At 37.5% G+C, this 21,739-nt stretch overlaps 1 protein-coding gene and 1 pseudogene across 10 annotated transcripts; both read left to right on the top strand.

Moving 5' to 3' along the window:
- Positions 1 to 415: 415 nt before the first annotated feature.
- Positions 416 to 8,730, top strand: LOC128854934 (aminopeptidase N-like). 10 transcript variants are annotated; one of them, XM_054089435.1, is made up of 7 exons: positions 416 to 481; positions 4,365 to 5,019; positions 5,081 to 5,236; positions 5,289 to 5,763; positions 5,826 to 6,064; positions 7,092 to 8,328; positions 8,406 to 8,730. In XM_054089435.1, exons 2-7 carry the CDS (start codon positions 4,457 to 4,459, stop codon positions 8,571 to 8,573), a joined length of 2,838 nt encoding a protein of 945 aa, XP_053945410.1. In that variant the 5' UTR covers positions 416 to 481; positions 4,365 to 4,456; the 3' UTR covers positions 8,574 to 8,730. The 10 variants fall into 10 exon arrangements, with proteins under 10 accessions (XP_053945410.1, XP_053945407.1, XP_053945413.1 ...); XM_054089432.1 differs by having other exon boundaries at positions 451 to 481; positions 4,284 to 5,019; XM_054089438.1 differs by having other exon boundaries at positions 453 to 481; positions 4,371 to 5,019.
- Positions 8,731 to 16,598: 7,868 nt separating this feature from the next.
- On the top strand, positions 16,599 to 20,918 carry LOC128854933 (aminopeptidase N-like; annotated as a pseudogene).
- The last annotated feature ends 821 nt before the right edge of the window (positions 20,919 to 21,739 follow it).

Raw genomic sequence — 21,739 nt, 5'->3', positions numbered from 1 at the left:
AGTAAACGAAAATAATTCATGAGTCATCGGTAATGCATCTAATAAAGAAATGGAAGTGATTTATTAGTACATTTTTCTGAACAAGATTTACTTTATTCACGTTTCTGAACAACAAAATTAATAGAATTGCCCATAAAATTTCAGTTTGCGAATTTCAAGCTTAGCTTTTCGAAGTACTATCACAAATACATATGTAGATGTTCCAAAATAAATTTCGTTAAGGCAAAAAAATTACAACAACCAATTCAATAAGGTTTGTATATATGTATGTGTGAGAAAAGGCATTTACCACAAATTACGATACAAATTCAAGTTTAAAATATTAGTTTTAACACGTACATTACATTATTCTGCATAAGCAGCTCAAAAAAAAAAAAACTAAAACACCTCACAAGCTTATTCGTAAAACAATATATAAGCCCTTAGAATTGGCAATACTCAGTATGGTGTGTAAGAGAGCACAGTGTGAAATTAATAACAGGTGAAGTGAAAAACAAAACTTTTAAGAAGGGATTAAAAGGATGAAGTGTTTTACTTCAAAACTTAAAAATAATTTGTATTGAAAAAATAAAAAGTACAACAACACCAAATAAAGTGTTCATAATAAGAAGAAGAATAATTAACTTAACGTAACTAAAAACTTAAACTCTTTGCATGCAAAAAGGATCACCATAAATCCTTTCCTATTTAGTTCACACGCGCGGTTTTGTGTTTTTGTCTTGTGCGGTGTTTCTTCTTTACGCGGGTTTTTTGAAAGTGACGATTACGTTTCTGCTGTGGTGCTTCTCCAATTACAAAATAACTTCAAAATTTTAATTAATTTTGACCGGCAGAAGAACGCGACACTCTATTTGATCATAACCATCAAAAGTTAATGGAACGTTACCGCAATATTTACGAAGATTTGAAAGGAAAAAACTCTGAACGTTTGATGACCGATCGCGTATTTACAAATTAGATATTAAAAATCACTTTTTGTGCCGTATGACTCCCATCAAGGTGTATTCATTTATAAGCAAGCAATGATGTGTTTTATTACTGCAACGAACTTTTGAGTTTTTCTACTATGCTGTAAAAGTGATGAAAAACCGCCCCCGATTTTTTCTAATGGTGCGAGATAGGCAAATTTTATAAAAATTAGGTTTTGTTTAGACGAATTTTTTTGTGCGAATTTTATCTCAATTAGAACCGATTACATTAGATTAGATTTGTGGGGGGTTGGACAAGCCCAAGCACTCAGTCAGTAGAATTAAAGAATTAAGATAGGAAAGATAAAAAGTGGATGGTGAGACGGATAAATTAGTTTGAGGTCACTCTTCCACAAATCTGAACTTTATGAACTTTATCCATACTCATTATATCGCAACCCAATAGCCTAAGTCTGATTCTGGAAAATGCAGGACAGTTATAGAGAAAATGTTCTGCAGTGTCGTCATTTTCAAGACAGCAAAGGCATATCGGGCTGTCTACGACCCCCATGGTAGCCATATGCTGACCACAGACGTTGTGCCCTATGATTACACCCACCAGTACTCTCAGGTCCTTTCTGCTAAGTTTTAGGAGAAAGGTCTCTGTTTTCCTGTTTGGTTCTTTCACAAAGCATTTGGCTACTCTGCACGAGTTTAACTCATACCAACGACCTCTGTGGGTAGACCTCATGAAGTCGTCAATCCATAGACGAATCGGTGCCGAATTGACACCTAGAAAGGGTTCTGGGCCTAGTGGCATATTTACAGAGCCTTCAATTGCCAATTTATCAGCTACCTCGTTCCCTGTAATACCAAAATGTCCAGGCACCCAAATAAGACTAACTTTGTTGTATTTTGCAACACTGCTCAGTTTTGTCTTACATTCACCGACTAACTTCGAAGAGCAGCGAGGGTTAGCAAGGGCTTTCAGTGCAGCTTGACAGTCACTATAAATTCCAATACTGTTACCCCGCCACTTTTTCTCAATTAGCCAGTACGCCACATTCAAGATAGCATAGACTTCCGTAAGGAATACTGTGGTCATCTGCCCTGTGGCATACTCCTATACTCCTAGTGTTTTCGTCTAAGTACCATCCAGATCCGCTTCCATCACTGGTTTTGGATCCGTCGGTGTAGAAAGTGTGCTGATATCCCGTTGAAAGATTCTTTGGACTTAACCATTGATCTCTATCTGAGATCAAAACATCATTCTTCCTACCGAAGCTAACGACAGGCACCCGATTGTCCACCGGCATCGAGAAAAGTGTGCACCGCTCCGACAACTGATGGTATATATGACAGTGGCCAGTGCTTACTTCATTTCCCCAGACTCCGTTTAACTTGAGCCTGTACGCGGTTTTCATTGCTTCCTTTCGAATTTGAAGATCTAGAGGTTGCAATTTCAGAATGGCATTAAGGGCATCACCAGATGTCGTACTCATGACACTTATGATACCCAAGCACACACTTCTCTGTAGCCTGTTTAGGGGTTTTACTCTGGAATTAACCATTGTGGCTTTCCACCCTACTACAGAGGCGTATGTAATAATGGGTCTAATTATGGTGATGTACAGCCAGCGTACTATCGCCGGCCTTAGACCCCATGTCTTGCCAAAGGTTCTCTTACACTGCCAGAAGACTTTTAATGTTCGGCAGACCTTCTTATCGATGTGCTTCTTCCAGGTAAGCTTACTATCTAGGATTACTCCTAAATATTTAACCTCAGAAGACAGTTGCAGTGTTACCCCTTTCAATGTGGGTAGTAATATTGCATATTGCGTTTCCTAGTATAATAACAATAAATCACCAATCGAACTATTTAAATTTTCTCCAAAAAAAACTTAGTAGTTGAAATGTTAAGATTTACTATCGCCAAAATGCCCTTAAAACTAATCAACGCCTACATTAGTACTTAGAAACTTAGTTGATTTATCTGAAAAATAGCTATACACATATCTTAGATTCCAATTCCATTTCATCCAAATTAGTTTCACAGTGTCGAGACGAACTAGAATTCCTTGGTTATTGGCTTCACATTACTCTGATATGAATTCCCGGACACAGGAATATAGAGGGCAATGAGGAAACAGACGAGTTAGCAAGAAAAGGTTTGGCACTAGGCGTAGCAGAGTTGGTAGCAGTTGTTACTCCATTCAATACAATAAAAACATCCATTGCGTCACACTACTATGTTTTAGCCGAAAGAAGGTGGAAGCAATTAACTACATCTACTACAACAAGAAAAACATGTCGGTCGTACAACATCCAGAGAACGTATTACATGTTAGGATGCTCTCGCTCAAGTACCTATTTCACGTATTACTGCAACCCTTATAGGTCACTGGAAAGTAGGGGATTATGCAGCCAGACTCAATTATTCTTTCAATCCCATCTGCAGACGATGTCAGGTGGAGTGGGTGAAAGAAAGTCGTTTCCACTATTTATGCGAATGCTTAGACTTAGCCAGAACAAGATATCCCTCTTTCGGTAAACCTCTCCTACAACAAATTAATGAAATCGGGGACATAGAGATGTAATTACGAAAATTCTCCTGGTACGCTCTTTCTTTTTGGCAAACGATATATTGCAGACAATTAACTAAAATCAAGGTGATTTAATGCTAGCAAGCTTTGTTGATCGAAGGATAGAGTGGTCAGGATTTCCCGCACATTGTAATAAGTTAAATTTAACTCTTCACTGATCTCACGTAGACTAGCACGACGGTCAATGTTCAAAAATTCACGAACCCGGTTCACATCTTGGTCTGTTTGCGTCACCGAAGGCCTTCCAGATCGCTGTTCGTCTTCGACGTCCTCCCGGCCTGCCTTGAACGACTTGTGCCACCGTTTTACCTGGGCACTGGACAGAGATTGGTCCCCGTAAGCCTTATTGAGTAGCCCAATGGTTTCGGTTAGCTTTACGCAAAATTCGACCGAGTAACGTTGCTCCAACGATCGTTGCATTTTCGCCACTGCAAAATCCTAACACACTTTTAAAACAGTGACATACATATGGGTTGTGTATCAACACTTTCCGAATAGCAAGAGAAACTGAAGGAACTGAAGGAAAATTGATACATATTGGTACGTCCACGAAAAGTTTTGAAAACGGTAAAATCAGCCAATGGCGATGTTCGTCTTTCATTTGACATTCAAATAATCCTAATTGAAACGTCCACAAATAAAATTTCCAGTCTATCTCTATTTGTTAAGAAACCTACATATGTACATGCATATACTGCAGAAGTATACACATTCACATTGTAATTAGATTCAAATGAATATCAGCGAAATATCGGCGTATTTCAAATAATAGGCATCTGAAGCATTTCAAATCAAACCCAATGGCCATTAAATATCAACACCAATAAATTACTTATTAGTTTAAGATAACAAGTTTCAGATTCAAATTAACATCCTTAAAAGAGCTCCTCCACATAAGGGCTCAGAATACTTCGCTAATTGCGTTGCGGCCGCCTAGATCGCGAAATGTACCGCAACAAAGTGGGCGGAAGTGCTATACTTTTGGCCATGTTGGCCATTATTGTGTCCTGCCAAGCGGCAACACACGGCTCTGGTATATCGCCTCGATATGATAAGTATCTTGCCGCACATTTCATACCTACAAAAACTGTTGCTTTGAGTGAGTCAGAGGCCGATTTGAATTATCGGCTGCCAAACACCACCGAACCACTGCACTATGCCGTTGAACTGACAACGAATGTGCACAATGGCACGAAGAGATTCACAGGCACTGTAAAAATTCTATTAGAAGTTATCGACAACACAAATACCATAGTTTTGCATGAACGTCAATTGTCAGAAATCAAAGCAACCATTACAAACGCAAACTGCACGGATCGTGTGGTAGAACAGCTAAGCACCTCGTATGAGGAAGCACGTGAATTTCTTAGTCTAACACCAACAAATGATTCACTCATCTTTAGCAAAGGCACCTTTTGGGTTTTGACCATCACCTATGCTGGAGAATTGCGTGTCGATAATTTGGGATTTTACTTGTCCACCTATACAGATGAAAACGACAACACACAGTAAGTGAAATCTGCACCGTTATCAATAGCAATTTTCATACTTCCTTCCTTATACTTCCAGTTATTTAGCAACGACACAATTTGAGTCGATCAATGCTCGATATGCATTCCCCTGCTACGATGAACCAGCCAAGCGTGCTACATTCACAATCACTATTAACCATGATCCCTCATACAGTGCCATATCAAATATGCCTCTGGACGAGGAGATGAGCAGGTAACTGTGATAAATAAATATCGTAGGTATGTATTAATTTTTCCCCATCTAGACCTGGATATTCTGTCTTCCAAAAGACTCCTAGTATGTCAACTTATTTAGTAGCGTTTGTTGTGTCCGATTTCGAATATACTGAAGGAGTGTTGAACTCGATTCCACAAAGAGTTTACACCCGTCCAGGTACAAAGCAGAATCAGCAATTGGCATTGGTTTCCGGAATGCTGTTTCTGCAAAACCTTGCTGAATACTACAATTTCGATTTCGTACTGCCGAAACTCTATCAAGTTGGTGTGCCTGATTTTGCAGCTGGTGCCATGGAAAACTGGGGCTTAGCAACGTATCGAGAACAGTATATGATCTACAACAAGACGACATCGACAAAAAGTTCACAAATATATGACGACAATATCATTGCCCACGAATACTGCCATCAATGGTTTGGAAACTTAGTAACTATCAAATGGTGGACGTATCTTTGGCTGAAAGAAGGTTTTGCTAACTTCTTCGCTTGGAAGACGATAGATGCGGTAAACGATCGAAATTATGGTAAAAAAGTCAATTTTATATTAATTTTTTCCTTGTTTATTAGACATATCCTGACTGGGACGTCTATCAGATGTTCCTTATCGACGACTTTCAAGTTGCACTCGCTGCAGATGATTCAGGCCAATCAAATCCAATGACGCATTACGTGCAAACTCCATCCGAGATCTCTGCACGATACGATTCTATTTCGTATTCGAAAGCAGCCTCGGTACTGTATATGTGGCAGTGTGTGCTGACCGACGAGGTGTTCCGCCAAGGACTAAATCTTTATTTGACTACAAAGTAAGTGTGTTTGGACATTTATCGCAACCCATTATATAGGCAGCAGCTCTCATTGAGAATGATCGTTGCATAGTTTGTTGTTATATAATATATGATAATGAAATACTATATATTATATTATAAAGTATTCTCACCTTCTGATAGTTGAAACGTCCTTGTCCTCTAGTCGATTTGGAGTGATACTAGATTTACATTTTATAACGAAAGTAACCTCGCCGAAAAGCGTTTAACACGGTAGGCGCTATTAACACTAGGGTGGCTAAAACTTTATAGAAATTTAGTGTGTGGCCTAAACAGTAAGTATATAAGGAATTATATGAAAGTGAGCGCATTAGCGTTGCACTTTAGAGAATTCGACTATTAATCCGCTTCCTCAACAGCTTACTCCACTAATTGTAAGGAAATAGTAATCTCAATTAGCTGATCTGGTGGAGTAACCGTTTTTTGTAACAATCCAACTGTACTATAAGCATTTACATTTACCGATCGATTTACCAAGTCTATCCGTCCATCAGTTAGTCTTGTCCTAAAGTATTAAACACGTTCGGGGTCAACTAAAGCCAATTTATGTGCTTATGTAGGACTTTTTGAGAAATGTTGCAGCACCACTCGCTCTTAAGTATGACCGTTTAATTCAAAACTATTATTATAAATTTATTCTTGGTGCATCTATACAAAGAGATGGGCGAAAATTTTTGGCTGACACCCGTATTTTAGTTTCGTATTAAAGGTACTCTATTATTTGACTTCTTCCATTTTCCTGTGAGGGACAAAATGTATCTTTATATTACGAACATTTTCCTTACCGTTTTTCACATAAAATATCTCAGATGTAAATATCCTCCAATTTTACTACAAAAAACATCAAAAGCGATGTTTGACAGATATTATTCCTTGCCCCCTTTTTCAAAAGCCTTTGGCATAGCATGGATTTTTTCGGTTTGATGCTGTACGGTATTCAACAATCCTTTATTTGTTTTAATATAAAATTAATTTTTTTCTATCACTATTTTGAATTTTCCAACAGTCAGTATACTGCTGCTGACGAGTGGCAACTTTTCGACGCTCTTAGTAATGCTGCTGATGCACAAAACGTGTCACTTCCTGCGACTATGGCGGCTATGTTCTCAAGTTGGTCTCAACAATCCGGTTACCCTCTACTCACCGTTACACGTAATTACAACAATAACACATTCACCATAACCCAAGATGCTTTCTTCTCAAACAAAAATCTAACATCTGACAAAACTTGGTACATCCCCTTGAATTATGCCCACAAATCAAATCCAGACTACCGTAACACCACCGCATCGCATTTTATGCTCAGAACGAAAGAAATCGAAATCAGCGATAATAGTCTAGCAGCTGATGATTGGTTGATTCTCAATAAACAATCGACCGGTTTCTATCGCATCAATTACGATGAACAAAACTGGAATCTTATCATTGATGAGCTGAAATCACGACCATACAAATTCCATTCACGCAATCGTGCTCAACTAATTAACGACCTCTACCAGTACACTTCTACAGATCGCATCGACTACAGCATGCTATTTAATTTATTGCAATATCTGCCGAACGAGGATCAGTACGCACCTTGGGCTACGAGCTACTCTGTAATTCTTACATTGAAAGTGTATCTGAATAGTGATAAGGAATATAAAAATTTCTTACTCTACGTAGCCTCATTGGTGACAGGACATTTTGAGAAGTTGGGTATGAATGATGTATCTGGAGCACAGCGTCTTACCGTGCAAGTACGTAACATCGTCATTGAACTCGCTTGCTTGTCAGGAATTGAGAGCTGTCTGACGGAGACGAGTAACAAATTAAAGGAAATAGTGAACAATGGTATCACCATCGAACCAAGCTTACGATGGAATGTATACTGTTACGGCCTACGTCAGTCCGGTGATACAGAATTCGATTTTGTCTATAACCAAATATTGCAATCCCGTGATCAAGCGTTTCGTGACTCACTCACCTCTACATTGGGTTGTTCGCAAACCGAGTCTCAACTACAAAAATTTGTGAGTAGCTCAATCAATATGTCCGTCGAATGGCGATCCCAAGAGCGCATCACCTTACTCGGTGCAGCGTATTCGAGCAGCAGTGTTGGACTCTTAGTGTGTATTGAATTTCTCAACGAAAATTGGGAGGCATACAGTAATTTAAATCCGGAATTCACCAGAGTCAACCCACTTTATCAAGCAATGGTTGACATGTCCACCTACATATTTAACAATGAACAAGAAACTAAAGTGAGTATTGAAATATGCACACTTCTTATTTACAATATCTTATAATTTCACACCCATTTTGTGATGTATCTTTACAGTATTTGGCGTTACTGGATAAGGTAAAGGGCAGCGATAAGCTGTCAAACGATTTGGAGACTGTCGCCAAAGCAAATATTCAATCTAATTTTGACTGGCTGAACGAATATCGTGATCCGATTATGTTGTGGATGAAAAAGTTCGCCCAGGGTGGCAGTGCTGCACTCTAAGGCGAATGGTTGCGGAAATATCGGTATTAATGAATATATAAGTAGTAAATGAGGCAGTGCTGCTGGTATTCCTATAGTTCTTTAAACCATATGAAATCGATAAATGTATGTAATTTGCACTATAAGTAAATAAATATCATAAATAGCAGAATTTAAATATCTCTAAAATAATAAAATCTTTGGATTAAAGGTCCTGTGGCCCTATGTTCCACACTGCAACTCTAGGAATTCATGATGATGGTAAAAGGTCCGGAGCCCATATTTGGTTTCTAGAAAAAGCTTTATTAACCTGTGGTTTTGAAAGTTTAGTAAAACAGTTGTGTATTTGAACATAATCGGGAATTCAAAACATGAAATCAATCCCGAATTTGCAATATGCGCTTTAAAAAAATACCGTTGGGCACCTTCGAAAACTGCCTGAGGCATCTGCTATTAAGTCGCTCTGCCTCAAGTAGCTACAAATCGTAAGGAAGGCTCATTAAATAGAAATGTGGGCAGCTCAGTTGGTGTCTCAAAGGGAAAGAATGTGCAACGAAATGTCAGATCTAAAGAAATGAAGCCTTCTACCTTTCTTTTCCAATTCATTTACATCGACTAGTGCGAAGATCAAGTAGCTGTCTTCATGTAAGAAAGAAGAAACCTTGGTGGAAGCTCTAGGAACGAAAGATGTAAGATGAGAACTCCCGAAAGGGGCTGTCCTTTAGGTTGACAACTCAATGTCAATATAAAAATACTTGTATCGACACGTCAGCAACAGCCTCGGGCAACGTTTGGAGGGCTATGACTTGAGACTTGGAACATGGAACGTATTGACTTTGCTGCAACCTAGAAAAATTGCTGAAATTGCAGATGAGCTAATGAGATATCCAACAAATATTTGTGTACTATAAGAAATAAGATATAAAGGTGATGGCGAAGTGAGAAAGAAAGCTTACTCAATATTTCGTAGTGGCTCAGAAACGCAAGGCTTACGCGGAACAGGATTCTATGTAGACAGTAAAACCAGAAAAAGCACGATCGTATATCTTATTTAAGATTGCAAGGTAGATTTCAAAATGGAACCATTATAAGTATCTATGCACCTAAAAACGATAGCACTGATGCTATAAAAGATTAATTCTTACGACTATGATGCAACTAACATAATTTGCAAATACGACATCTTAATGATTGTTGGCGATTAAAATGCAAAAGTAGGAAAGGAAAACTCTAACACAACCACACAAATGAGAATGGTATACGAATATGTAACTTTACAAGTGCTCACGGGTTAGTTTTGAGTAGTACAGCCTTCAAGCACAAACGAATTCATCTTCAAACGTGGAAAGTGGTTTGCTGCAATATGGCTAATAAGATCGGTTAAATGCTACGTCGGCCATAGATGTGAGATCATTCAGGGGCGCTTGCTGCGACACAGATCACTTTTTCTTGATAGCTAGGTCGGATCCGAATTTCAAGTGTAAATGATGATAAAGGCTATAAGAAATTAAAGTGGAATACAGATGAACTTACAAATAACGAAGATATGAAAGCGAAGTACAAAAATACCATAGATAATATTTTATTTAACGAAAATAGCACAAATAACGACTCAGATCAATGGACGTGAAAGATCAATGGAATGAACTGAAAGATGCAATCATAAATACCGGATTTGGAGAGCAGAGATCAGTAATGAACGAATTATATGAAAAAGGAAGCTAGAATAAAATATAGGAAAGAAACACGCGTGCAAATAGAGTAGACTATGAAAATAAAAGAAAAGAAGCTAAAAATAATACGAAAACAGAAAAAAATATACAAGAACATGAAGTGGCAAATTGAACAAGTTGAAAGTGATTTTAGAAACATGTCAAAGCCATGTATCCGAACATCAAAAAGCAAATTAAAATATTTCATCCTCGAATAAATATATGCAAAACAAAAGATGGCTCCACAATCAGCGAAAAACAACAAGTTATAGATAGATGGAAATAATATTTCAACGAACGAGCAACAAGTAGTACATACAGCTGAAATCTATGTTGAAGAGTCTATTTTTTAAGAATACCAGTACTACATTGGCCATAAGAAAATTTAAAGCGATTACCAATGTGGTTTCAGAAACTCCCACTCAACTATCGATCAAGGTTTTACTGTCCATCAGATATTTGAGAAGTTTACGAATATAACATTGATAATTTTGCCTCTTTGTTGACTTCAAATGGGCATTGGACAGAAAAGATAGAAAACAAATAAAATAGAGGGTGGGCCAAATAAGACCTACTAATTACTAAAGACTACTGCCTAGCAGTATGCGCAGTTACTCCATCTTGTTGAAACCACAAATTAGGATACTGCTCTGCCATTGGCTGCAAAAAGTTTTCAATCAATGTTCTGTAAGAAGCTCCTGAAATCGATTCCGTCGTTTCATCCTCATAATTCTAGTGGCCATAACACCGCACCAAGCTGTACATTTAGATGGGTGCAACTGATGTTGGTGTGTTGCCCTTGGATTTTCAGAGCCGCACAATCTACAGTTTGGTTTGTTGACAAAACCATTTAAAGGGAAATGCGCTTCATCCGACATCAAAACATTATTTAAAAAATCAATTTGTGTGGCTAATTGGGTAGGAATAGAAAAACTCGATAATTTTAACGCGTTGTGTTGTACTGTATAGTTCCATAATAAATTTCCAATAATTCAATTACAACCTACAAAAAGAGAAAAACAAATATGTCAAACAATAAAAAAGTTATTTGTGCTTAACATTAGTAGGTCTTATTTGGCCCACCCTGTACTACAAGGTGAGGTCCAAAATAAAAAGGATTGGCGACACACATTTGTTTTTGATGGCGCCATCTTTTTAATGAGTTAGTTCGTTGGAAGTTACATCCCTAGCTGACTTCCGCTGAAAGTTTGGAGACATTCGGCTTAGTGGAAGGAAAGATATTGCGTCTAAAGTGTCAGTATGTTTGCGTCATCGTTACAGAAATGAGTTTCGAACAAAGAGTGGTTACACGTTTCAGAGCTGGTTGTGAGGACATTCATGAAATTGAACATACGGACCGCCCAAAATCAGTAACCACCGAAAACTCCATCGAAATTGTTAGTAAATTTATCAAAAATGAACCAAAATCATCGCTGAAGTTCGTAGAAACGGAGTTGAATATCTCCAAAACATCAATTTATTGCATTTTAACTGCTTGTTTGGGCTGACGAAAGGTCTATGCGCGTTTCATTCCGCACAAGCTAACTGAGGACCAAAATTGCTCAGAATTGCTCAACATTCGAAAGACCTCATTAAAGAGGCGAGGAAAGACGATAACTTCCTTTACAACTTTGTAACTGGTGATGAAAAGTGGTGTTTCCAATATGAACCTGAAACTAAGCGTCAAAGTGCCGAATGGAAGGCCCCAGACGAGCCCCCAACCAAAAAATTGCGTTTGGAGAAGACAAAAATCAATTCGATGCTTATTTGGTTTCACTATTCCAAGGGAATCGTCCAGAAGGAGTTCTTACCAACGGGCCAAGCCGTCAATGCAATTTTTTACCTTGGCGTTTTGAAGCGTTTGTTGCATCGCATTCGTCGAATTCGCCCTGAATACCAGGAAGGAGGAAGCTGGCGCTTATTGCATGATAATGCAACATCTCATGAATCCACTCCTGAGACCGATTTTTTGACTAGAAATTGCGTTTTAACCATCAATCACTCACCGCGTTCACTTGATATTGCTCCCTGTGACTTCTACCTATTCGGAAAATTTGGTTTGGCCATGAGAGGAACACGTTTAGCGTCCGTTGAGGTCATCCAAAAAGCTTGTAATTATTAAATGCTTCACACAACCGTTCAAGAAATAAGCCCGAATGGAACATTATTTAATAATGATTTTCAGATATGTGCCAACGCTGATGATATTCTTATTATGACTAAAATCAGAAAAACTCTTAGACGCGTCTTTAAATTTATTGATAAATATGTAAAAACTCTAGAACTTCATGCAAATACTGATTTAAAAAAATACCAACAATACGTTCTCAATTAACTATAAAATTCCTCAACCACACATCAGAGATCTCAAGAAGCAGTGCTAATTTGTTAGGTTCAGTGATAATTAAAGTGAACAACTACAATATTAAAAAAATAAAATAAATAATTGGCGCGTACACTTCTGTTAGGTGTTTGGCCGAGCTCCTCCTCCTATTTGTGGTGTGCGTCTTGATGTTGTTCCATAAATGGAGGGACCTACAGTTTCAAGCCGACTCCGAACGGCAGATATTTTTATGAGGAGCTTTTTCATGGCAGAAATACACTCGGAGGTTTGCCATTGCCTGCCGAGGGGCGACCGCTATTAGAAAAATGTTTTTATTAATTTTGCTTTCACCGAGATTCGAACCAACGACCTCTCTGTGAATTCCGAATGGTAATCACGCACCAACCCATTCGGCTACGGCGGCCGCTACAATATTGAGGTAATAAAATATATGCTTGATATAACAACTGTTTTGTGCCTTTAGAACAATTTGTATTAAAATGGAATATTTTTTACTATTTACATGATCTCATTATAATGGTAATGGTAATGGTTGTACGGGTTAGGCTAAGCCTTTATGCACTGCGACCAGATTGATCTATTGTGCGCCTCTAAGAGCTTAATTTTAATTATTCAGTATCGCGAATAAACGAACCAGCTCCTTTGGGGGAGCATTTGCACTCAAACCAGGAAGATCTGATTAAGAGTCGCCAGTCTGTTGAGTGCATTGTTACACTCTATAAGGACGTTTGAATTAATGTAAAGTTATTTAAAGCTTTGGGGACTCATTGACTGTCCGAAAGTATTTTAATTTTTTTCTTTAGCAAACTGGGTCTGTTTTACGAATTTTTTTCGTTTGGCTGGTCTAAAAGGTTATAATAATATTCAGAATTTATTGTTTTATCAGTTTGCAAGTAATCTACCAACAAAATTCCTTTCGGAGCTGAAGAACCAGATCCTCACCACTCCTTAGGCTCTTGTTTTGATTTAAGATCATAGTAATATACCCAAGTCTCATACATAGTGAAAAATCGACCCACTTTTCGAAAACGCTGTAAATGTTGCTGAGAAAGTCGCATTCGAATGTGTTTTTGTTCCGTTGGCAGGAAATACGGCACCCATTGGGCACACAGCTTTCTGAAACCCAATACGTCAGTCAAAATATTGCTCACACTGCCCATTGAGAAGCCTAGGCCTCCCACTAATACAGGATATTTTCTACCATTTATCGTGTTGTTGCTGTTTTTGGACGCCTTCACGTGGATCGTCTTCAAGGCTTGTACGATCGCGTTCAAATTCAACAACCCATCTTTATACTCCACTAATTGATGGTGAAAAGTCCTTATACATTTTCAACATTCGCTCATAAATTTCCGTTGCTTTTAAACCTTCCAAAAATAAAAACTCAATCACTATAAGATACTTGATTTTTTCCATTGTAGAAAATACTGTGACACGTCACTACTAAACGGCCTGTAATCAGAGAATGAAATGAAACTTCACATACGTTCATATGAAAAAAAATTAAACTAGTAGCAATGCCCCTTCTTATGCAACCGCAAAACTTATTGAACAACCTAGTATATTTTGATTTCAATGTTTTGTTTCGATCCTTACTCATTCTTATTTATTTTCACGTTGATTGCTTGTGAGCTCCAAGCAGGCGTGTATGTATATTGAGTACAATATCCGTAAAGAAGACCAAAAGTGTGGTTATTTAAAGTTTACAACAAGCACATTGTGTTGTGAACGCGCGATAATTTAATTTAATCTATTTTAAATTCATTCCATATCTCTATTCGCTTTCCCATGATATCCTAAAATTTAAAAATTTTGTTGCTCTAATGTCATCTGCCGTCACCTTGTAAACGCCTTGGCTAGTTTGCTAATGAACACAAATTATGCTGTATCCGGAGGGTAAGATATGCGGGAATGAATGCTATATTGATATCGTTTAGATATAATAAGATTAATTCACTTTTGGATCTGCTTACAATTTTTGCTTCAATCGGCAAAACGCACAAAACACCTCACATAATTTTACTGTTTGTAGGGCTAATATCTCCGTTCCAATGATCTCGTTCTGGTAATATGAATGATGTTAAAATAGGGTCGGGCCCATAAACTGAAGATCTTAATTTCATCTTCGAAAGAAGGTGCAAAAATGTTCACCACACTTCTTTACAAAAAAAATTGGAAATGACCAAACAACTTTTATTATATGAGTTTTCGCCGCAGTAAACGTGTAAGGAATACAAGAAAATTCACTCAAGAAGGAAAGGGGAGTCAGTCGATTTACTTATAATGCCAACCAGCAAAATAACTATGTAATGACTTTAAATTGTAAAACATTATATTCGCATATTTAACCACATCCATTGGCAACTATAAATATGAGTTCCAACATTAGCAATAAAATTAAGTACCTTTCTTTCTCCTGTTGGAAGTTATAAAAACTCAATTTATATGCAAGCAGCATTACAAAATTAGTTTTACGTAGGAAAACTACAATCAGAAGTACAGAGATGAACAAACAAATAAAATAGTAAACGAAAATCATTCATGAGTCATCGGTAATGCATCTAATAAAGAAATGGAAGTGATTTATTAGTACATTAGTACATAGAACAAGATTTACTTTATTCACGTTTCTGAACAACAAAATTAATAGAATTGCCCATAAAATTTCAGTTTGCGAATTTCAAGCTTAGCTTTTCGAAGTACTATCACAAATACATATGTAGATGTTCCAAAATAAATTTCGTTAAGGCAAAAAAATTACAACAACCAATTCAATAAGGTTTGTATATATGTATGTGTGAGAAAAGGCATTTACCACAAATTACGATACAAATTCAAGTTTAAAATATTAGTTTTAACACGTACATTACATTATTCTGCATAAGCAGCTCAACAAAAAAAAAAACTAAAACACCTCACAAGCTTATTCGTAAAACAGTATATAAGCCCTTAGAATTGGTAATACTCAGTATGGTGTGTAAGAGAGCACAGTGTGAAATTAATAACAGGTGAAGTGAAAAACAAAACTTTTAAGAAGGGATTAAAAGGATGAAGTGTTTTACTTCAAAACTTAAAAATAATTTGTATTGAAAAAATAAAAAGTACAACAACACCAAATAAAGTGTTCATAATAAGAAGAAGAAAAATTAACTTAACTTAACTAAAAACTTAAACTCTTTGCATGCAAAAAGGATCACCATAAATCCTTTTCCATTTAGTTCACACGCGCGGTTTTGTGTTTTTGTCTTGTGCGGTGTTTCTTCTTTACGCGGGTTTTTTGAAAGTGACGATTACGTTTCTGCTGTGGTGCTTCTCCAATTACAAAATAACTTCAAAATTTTAATTAATTTTGACCTGCAGAAGAACGCGACACTCTATTTGATCATAACCATCAAAAGTTAATGGAACGTTACCGCAATATTTACGAAGATTTGAAAGGAAAAAACTCTGAACGTTTGATGACCGATCGCGTATTTACAAATTAGATATTAAAAATCACTTTTTATACCGTATGACTCCCATCAAGGTGTATTCATTTATAAGCAAGCAAAGATCTCTTTTATTACTGCAACGAACTTTTGAGTTTTTCTACTATGCTGTAAAAGTGATGAAAAACCGCCCACGATTTTTTCTAATGGTGCGAGATAGGCAAATTTTATAAAAATTAGGTTTTGTTTAGACGAATTTTTTTGTGCGAATTTTATCTCAATTAGAACCGATTACATTAGATTAGATTTGTGGGGGGTTGGACAAGCCCAAGCACTCAGTCAGTAGAATTAAAGAATTAAGATAGGAAAGATAAAAAGTGGATGGTGAGACGGATAAATTAGTTTGAGGTCACTCTTCCACAAATCTGAACTTTATGAACTTTATCCATACTCATTATATCGCAACCCAATAGCCCAAGTCTGATTCTGGAAAATGCAGGACAGTTATAGAGAAAATGTTCTGCAGTGTCGTCATTTTCAAGACAGCAAAGGCATATCGGGCTGTCTACGACCTCCATGGTAGCCATATGCTGACCACAGACGTTGTGCCCTATGATTACACCCACCAGTACTCTCAGGTCCTTTCTGCTAAGTTTTAGGAGAAAGGTCTCTGTTTTCCTGTTTGGTTCTTTCACAAAGCATTTGGCTACTCTGCACGAGTTTAACTCATACCAACGACCTCTGTGGGTAGACCTCATGAAGTCGTCAACCCATAGACGAATCGGTGCCGAATTGACACCTAGAAAGGGTTCTGGGCCTAGTGGCATATTTACAGAGCCTTCAATTGCCAATTTATCAGGCACTGTAAAAATTCTATTAGAAGTTATCGACAACACAAATACCATAGTTTTGCATGAACGTCAACTGTCAGAAATCAAAGCAACCATTACAAACGCAAACTGCACGGATCGTGTGGTAGAACAGCTAAGCACCTCGTATGAGGAAGCACGTGAATTTCTTAATCTAACACCAACAAATGATTCACTCATCTTTAGCAAAGGCACCTTTTGGGTTTTGACCATCACCTATGCTGGAGAATTGCGTGTCGATAATTTGGGATTTTACTTGTCCACCTATACAGATGAAAACGACAACACACAGTAAGTGAAATCTGCACCGTTATCAATAGCAATTTTCATGGAAACCGCGTGTGCTTTATACTTCCAGTTATTTAGCAACGACACAATTTGAGTCGATCAATGCTCGATATGCATTCCCCTGCTACGATGAACCAGCCAAGCGTGCTACATTCACAATCACTATTAACCATGATCCCTCATACAGTGCCATATCAAATATGCCTCTGGACGAAGAGATGAGCAGGTAACTGTGATAAATAAATATCGTAGGTATGTATTAATTTTTCCCCAACTAGACCTGGATATTCTGTCTTCCAAAAGACTCCTAGTATGTCAACTTATTTAGTAGCGTTTGTTGTGTCCGATTTCGAATATACTGAAGGAGTGTTGAACTCGATTCCACAAAGAGTCTACACCCGTCCAGGTACAAAGCAGAATCAGCAATGGGCGTTGGTTTCCGGAATGTTGTTTCTGCAAAGCCTTGCTGAATACTACAATATCGATTTCGTACTGCCGAAACTCTATCAAGTAGGTGTACCAGATTTGTTTTTTGACGGAATGGAAAACTGGGGCTTAGTTACGTATCGAGAGCAGTACATGATGTACAACAAGAAGACATCGACAATATTTGAGAAAACAGATAGTGCCAATGTCATTGCCCACGAATACTGCCATCAATGGTTTGGTAACTTAGTAACTATCAAATGGTGGACGTATCTTTGGCTGAAAGAAGGTTTTGCTAACTTCTTCGCTTGGAAGACGATAGATGCGGTAAACGATCAAAATTATGGTAAAAAAGTCAATTTTATATTAATTTTTTCCTTGTTTATTAGACATATCCTGAATGGGACGTCTATCAGATGTTCCTTATCGACGACTTTCAAGTTGCACTCGCTGCAGATGATTCAGGCCAATCAAATCCAATGACGCATTACGTGCAAACTCCATCCGAGATCTCTGCACGATACGATTCTATTTCGTATTCGAAAGCAGCCTCGGTACTGTATATGTGGCAGTGTGTGCTGACCGACGAGGTGTTCCGCCAAGGACTAAAGCTTTATTTGACTACAAAGTAAGTGTGTTTGGACATTTATCGCAACCCATTATATAGGCAGCAGCTCTCATTGAGAATGATCGTTGCATAGTTTGTTGTTATATAATATATGATAATGAAATACTATATATTATATTATAAAGTATTCTCACCTTCTGATAGTTGAAACGTCCTTGTCCTCTAGTCGATTTGGAGTGATACTAGATTTACATTTTATAACGAAAGTAACCTCGCCGAATAGCGTTTAACACGGTAGGCGCTATTAACACTAGGGTGGCTAAAACTTTATAGAAATTTAGTGTGTGGCCTAAACAGTAAGTATATAAGGAATTATATGAAAGTGAGCGCATTAGCGTTGCACTTTAGAGAATTCGACTATTAATCCGCTTCCTCAACAGCTTACTCCACTAATTGTAAGGAAATAGTAATCTCAATTAGCTGATCTGGTGGAGTAACCGTTTTTTGTAACAATCCAACTGTACTATAAGCATTTACATTTACCGATCGATTTACCAAGTCTATCCGTCCATCAGTTAGTCTTGTCCTAAAGTATTAAACACGTTCGGGGTCAACTAAAGCCAATTTATGTGCTTATGTAGGACTTTTTGAGAAATGTTGCAGCACCACTCGCTCTTAAGTATGACCGTTTAATTCAAAACTATTATTATAAATTTATTCTTGGTGCATCTATACAAAGAGATGGGCGAAAATTTTTGGCTGACACCCGTATTTTAGTTTCGTATTAAAGGTACTCTTTTATTTGACTTCTTCCATTTTCCTGTGAGGGACAAAATGTATCTTTATATTACGAACATTTTCCTTACCGTTTTTCACATAAAATATCTCAGATGTAAATATCCTCCAATTTCACTACAAAAAACATCAAAAGCGATGTTTGACAGATATTATTCCTTGCCCCCTTTTTCAAAAGCCTTTGGCATAGCATGGATTTTTTCGGTTTGATGCTGTACGGTATTCAACAATCCTTTATTTGTTTTAATATAAAATTAATTTTTTTCTATCACTATTTTGAATTTTCCAACAGTCAGTATACTGCTGCTGACGAGTGGCAACTTTTCGACGCTCTTAGTAATGCTGCTGATGCACAAAACGTGTCACTTCCTGCGACTATGGCGGCTATGTTCTCAAGTTGGTCTCAACAATCCGGTTACCCTCTACTCACCGTTACACGTAATTACAACAATAACACATTCACCATAACCCAAGATGCTTTCTTTCCAAACAAAAATCTAACATCTGACAAAACTTGGTACATCCCCTTGAATTATGCCCACAAATCAAATCCAGACTACCGTAACACCACCGCATCGCATTTTATGCTCAAAACGAAAGAAATCGAAATCAGCGATAATAGTCTAGCAGCTGATGATTGGTTGATTCTCAATAAACAATCGACCGGTTTCTATCGCATCAATTACGATGAACAAAACTGGAATCTTATCATTGATGAGCTGAAATCACGACCATACAAATTCCATTCACGCAATCGTGCTCAACTAATTTACGACCTCTACCAGTACACTTCTACAGATCGCATCGACTACAGCATGCTATTTAATTTATTGCAATATCTGCCGAACGAGGATCAGTACGCACCTTGGGCTACGAGCTACTCTGTAATCGTTACATTGAAAGTGTATCTGAATAGTGATAAAGAATATACAAATTTCTTACTCTACGTAGCCTCATTGGTGACAGGACATTTTGAGAAGTTGGGTATGAATGATGTATCTTAAGCACAGCGTCTTACTGTGCAAGTGCGTAACATCGTCATTGAACTCGCTTGCTTGTCAGGAATTGAGAGCTGTCTGACGGATACGAGTAACAAATTAAAGGAAATAGTGAACAATGGTATCACCATCGAACCAAGCTTACGATGGAATGTATACTGTTACGGTCTACGTCAGTCCGGTGATACAGAATTCGATTTTGTCTATAACCAAATATTGTTCGCAAACCGAGTCTCAACTAATATACAAAAATTTGTGAGTAGCTCAATCAATATGTCCGTCGATTGGCGATCACAAGAGCGCATCACCTTACTCGGTGCAGCGTTTTCGAGCAGCAGTGTTGGACTCTTAGTGTGTATTGAATTTTTCAACGAAAATTGGGAGGCATACAGTAATTTGAATCCCGATAGCAGCGGACTCAACCCAGTTTATCAAACAATGGCTGACATGTCCACCTACATATTTAACAATGAACAAGAAACCAAAGTGAGTATTGAAATATGCACACTTCTTATTTACACTATCTTATAATTTCACACCCATTTTGTGATGTATTTTTACAGTATTTGGTGTTACTGGATAAGGTAAAGGGCAGCGATAAGGTGCCAAACGATTTGGAGACTATCGCCAAAGCAAATATTCAATCTAATTTTAACTGGTTGAATAAAAATCGTGATCCGATTATGTTGTGGATGAAAAAGTTCGCTCAGGGTGGCAGTGCTGCACTCTAAGGCGGACTTTAAGGCGAACATTCAAACTAATTTTAACTGATTGGGTAAAAGCTGGATGGTTGGTGAGATATCGGTATTAATGAATATATAAGTAGTAAATGAGGCAGGGCTGCTGGTATTCCCATAGTTCTTTAAACCATATGAAATCGATAAATGTATGTAATTTGCACTATAAGTAAATAAATATCATAAATATCAGAATTTAAATATCTCTAAAATAATTAAATATTTGGATGAAAGATCCTGTGGCCCTGTGTTCCACACTGGAACTCTAGGAATTTATGATGATGGTAAAAGGTCCGGAACTCATATTTGGTTTCTAGAAAAAGCTTTAGTAGTTTTGAAAGTTTAGTAAAACAGATGTGTATTTGAACATAATCGAGAATTCAAAACATGAAATCAATCACGAATTTGCAATATGCGCTGAGGCATCTGCTATTAAGTCGCTCTGCCGCAAGTAGCTACAAATCGTAAAGAAGGTTCATTAAATAGAAATGTGGGCAGCCCAGTTGGTGTCTCAAAGGGAAAGAATGTGCAACGAAATGTCAGATCTAAAGAAATGAAGCCTTCTACCTTTCTTTTCCAATTCATTTACATCGACTAGTGCGAAGATCAAGTAGCTGTCTTCATGTAAGAAAGAAGAAACCTTGTTGGAAGCTCTAGGAACGAAAGATGTAAGATGAGAACTCCCGAAAGGGGCTGTCCTTTAGGTTGACAACTCAATGTCAATATAAAAATACTTGTATCGACACGTCAGCAACAGCCTCGGGCAACGTTTGGAGGGCTATGACTTGAGACTTGGAACATGGAACGTATTGACTTTGCTGCAACCTAGAAAAATTGCTGAAATTGCAGATGAGCTAATGAGATATCCAACAAATATTTGTGTACTATAAGAAATAAGATATAAAGGTGATGGCGAAGTGAGAAAGAAAGCTTACTCAATATTTCGTAGTGGCTCAGAAACGCAAGGCTTACGCGGAACAGGATTCTATGTAGACAGTAAAACCAGAAAAAGCACGATCGTA

The sequence above is a fragment of the Anastrepha ludens genome, chromosome 2 (genome assembly GCF_028408465.1).
Source record: "Anastrepha ludens isolate Willacy chromosome 2, idAnaLude1.1, whole genome shotgun sequence".
In the NCBI taxonomy this organism is placed as follows: domain Eukaryota; kingdom Metazoa; phylum Arthropoda; class Insecta; order Diptera; family Tephritidae; genus Anastrepha; species Anastrepha ludens.
This window is presented reverse-complemented; position numbering and strand designations above follow the sequence as displayed.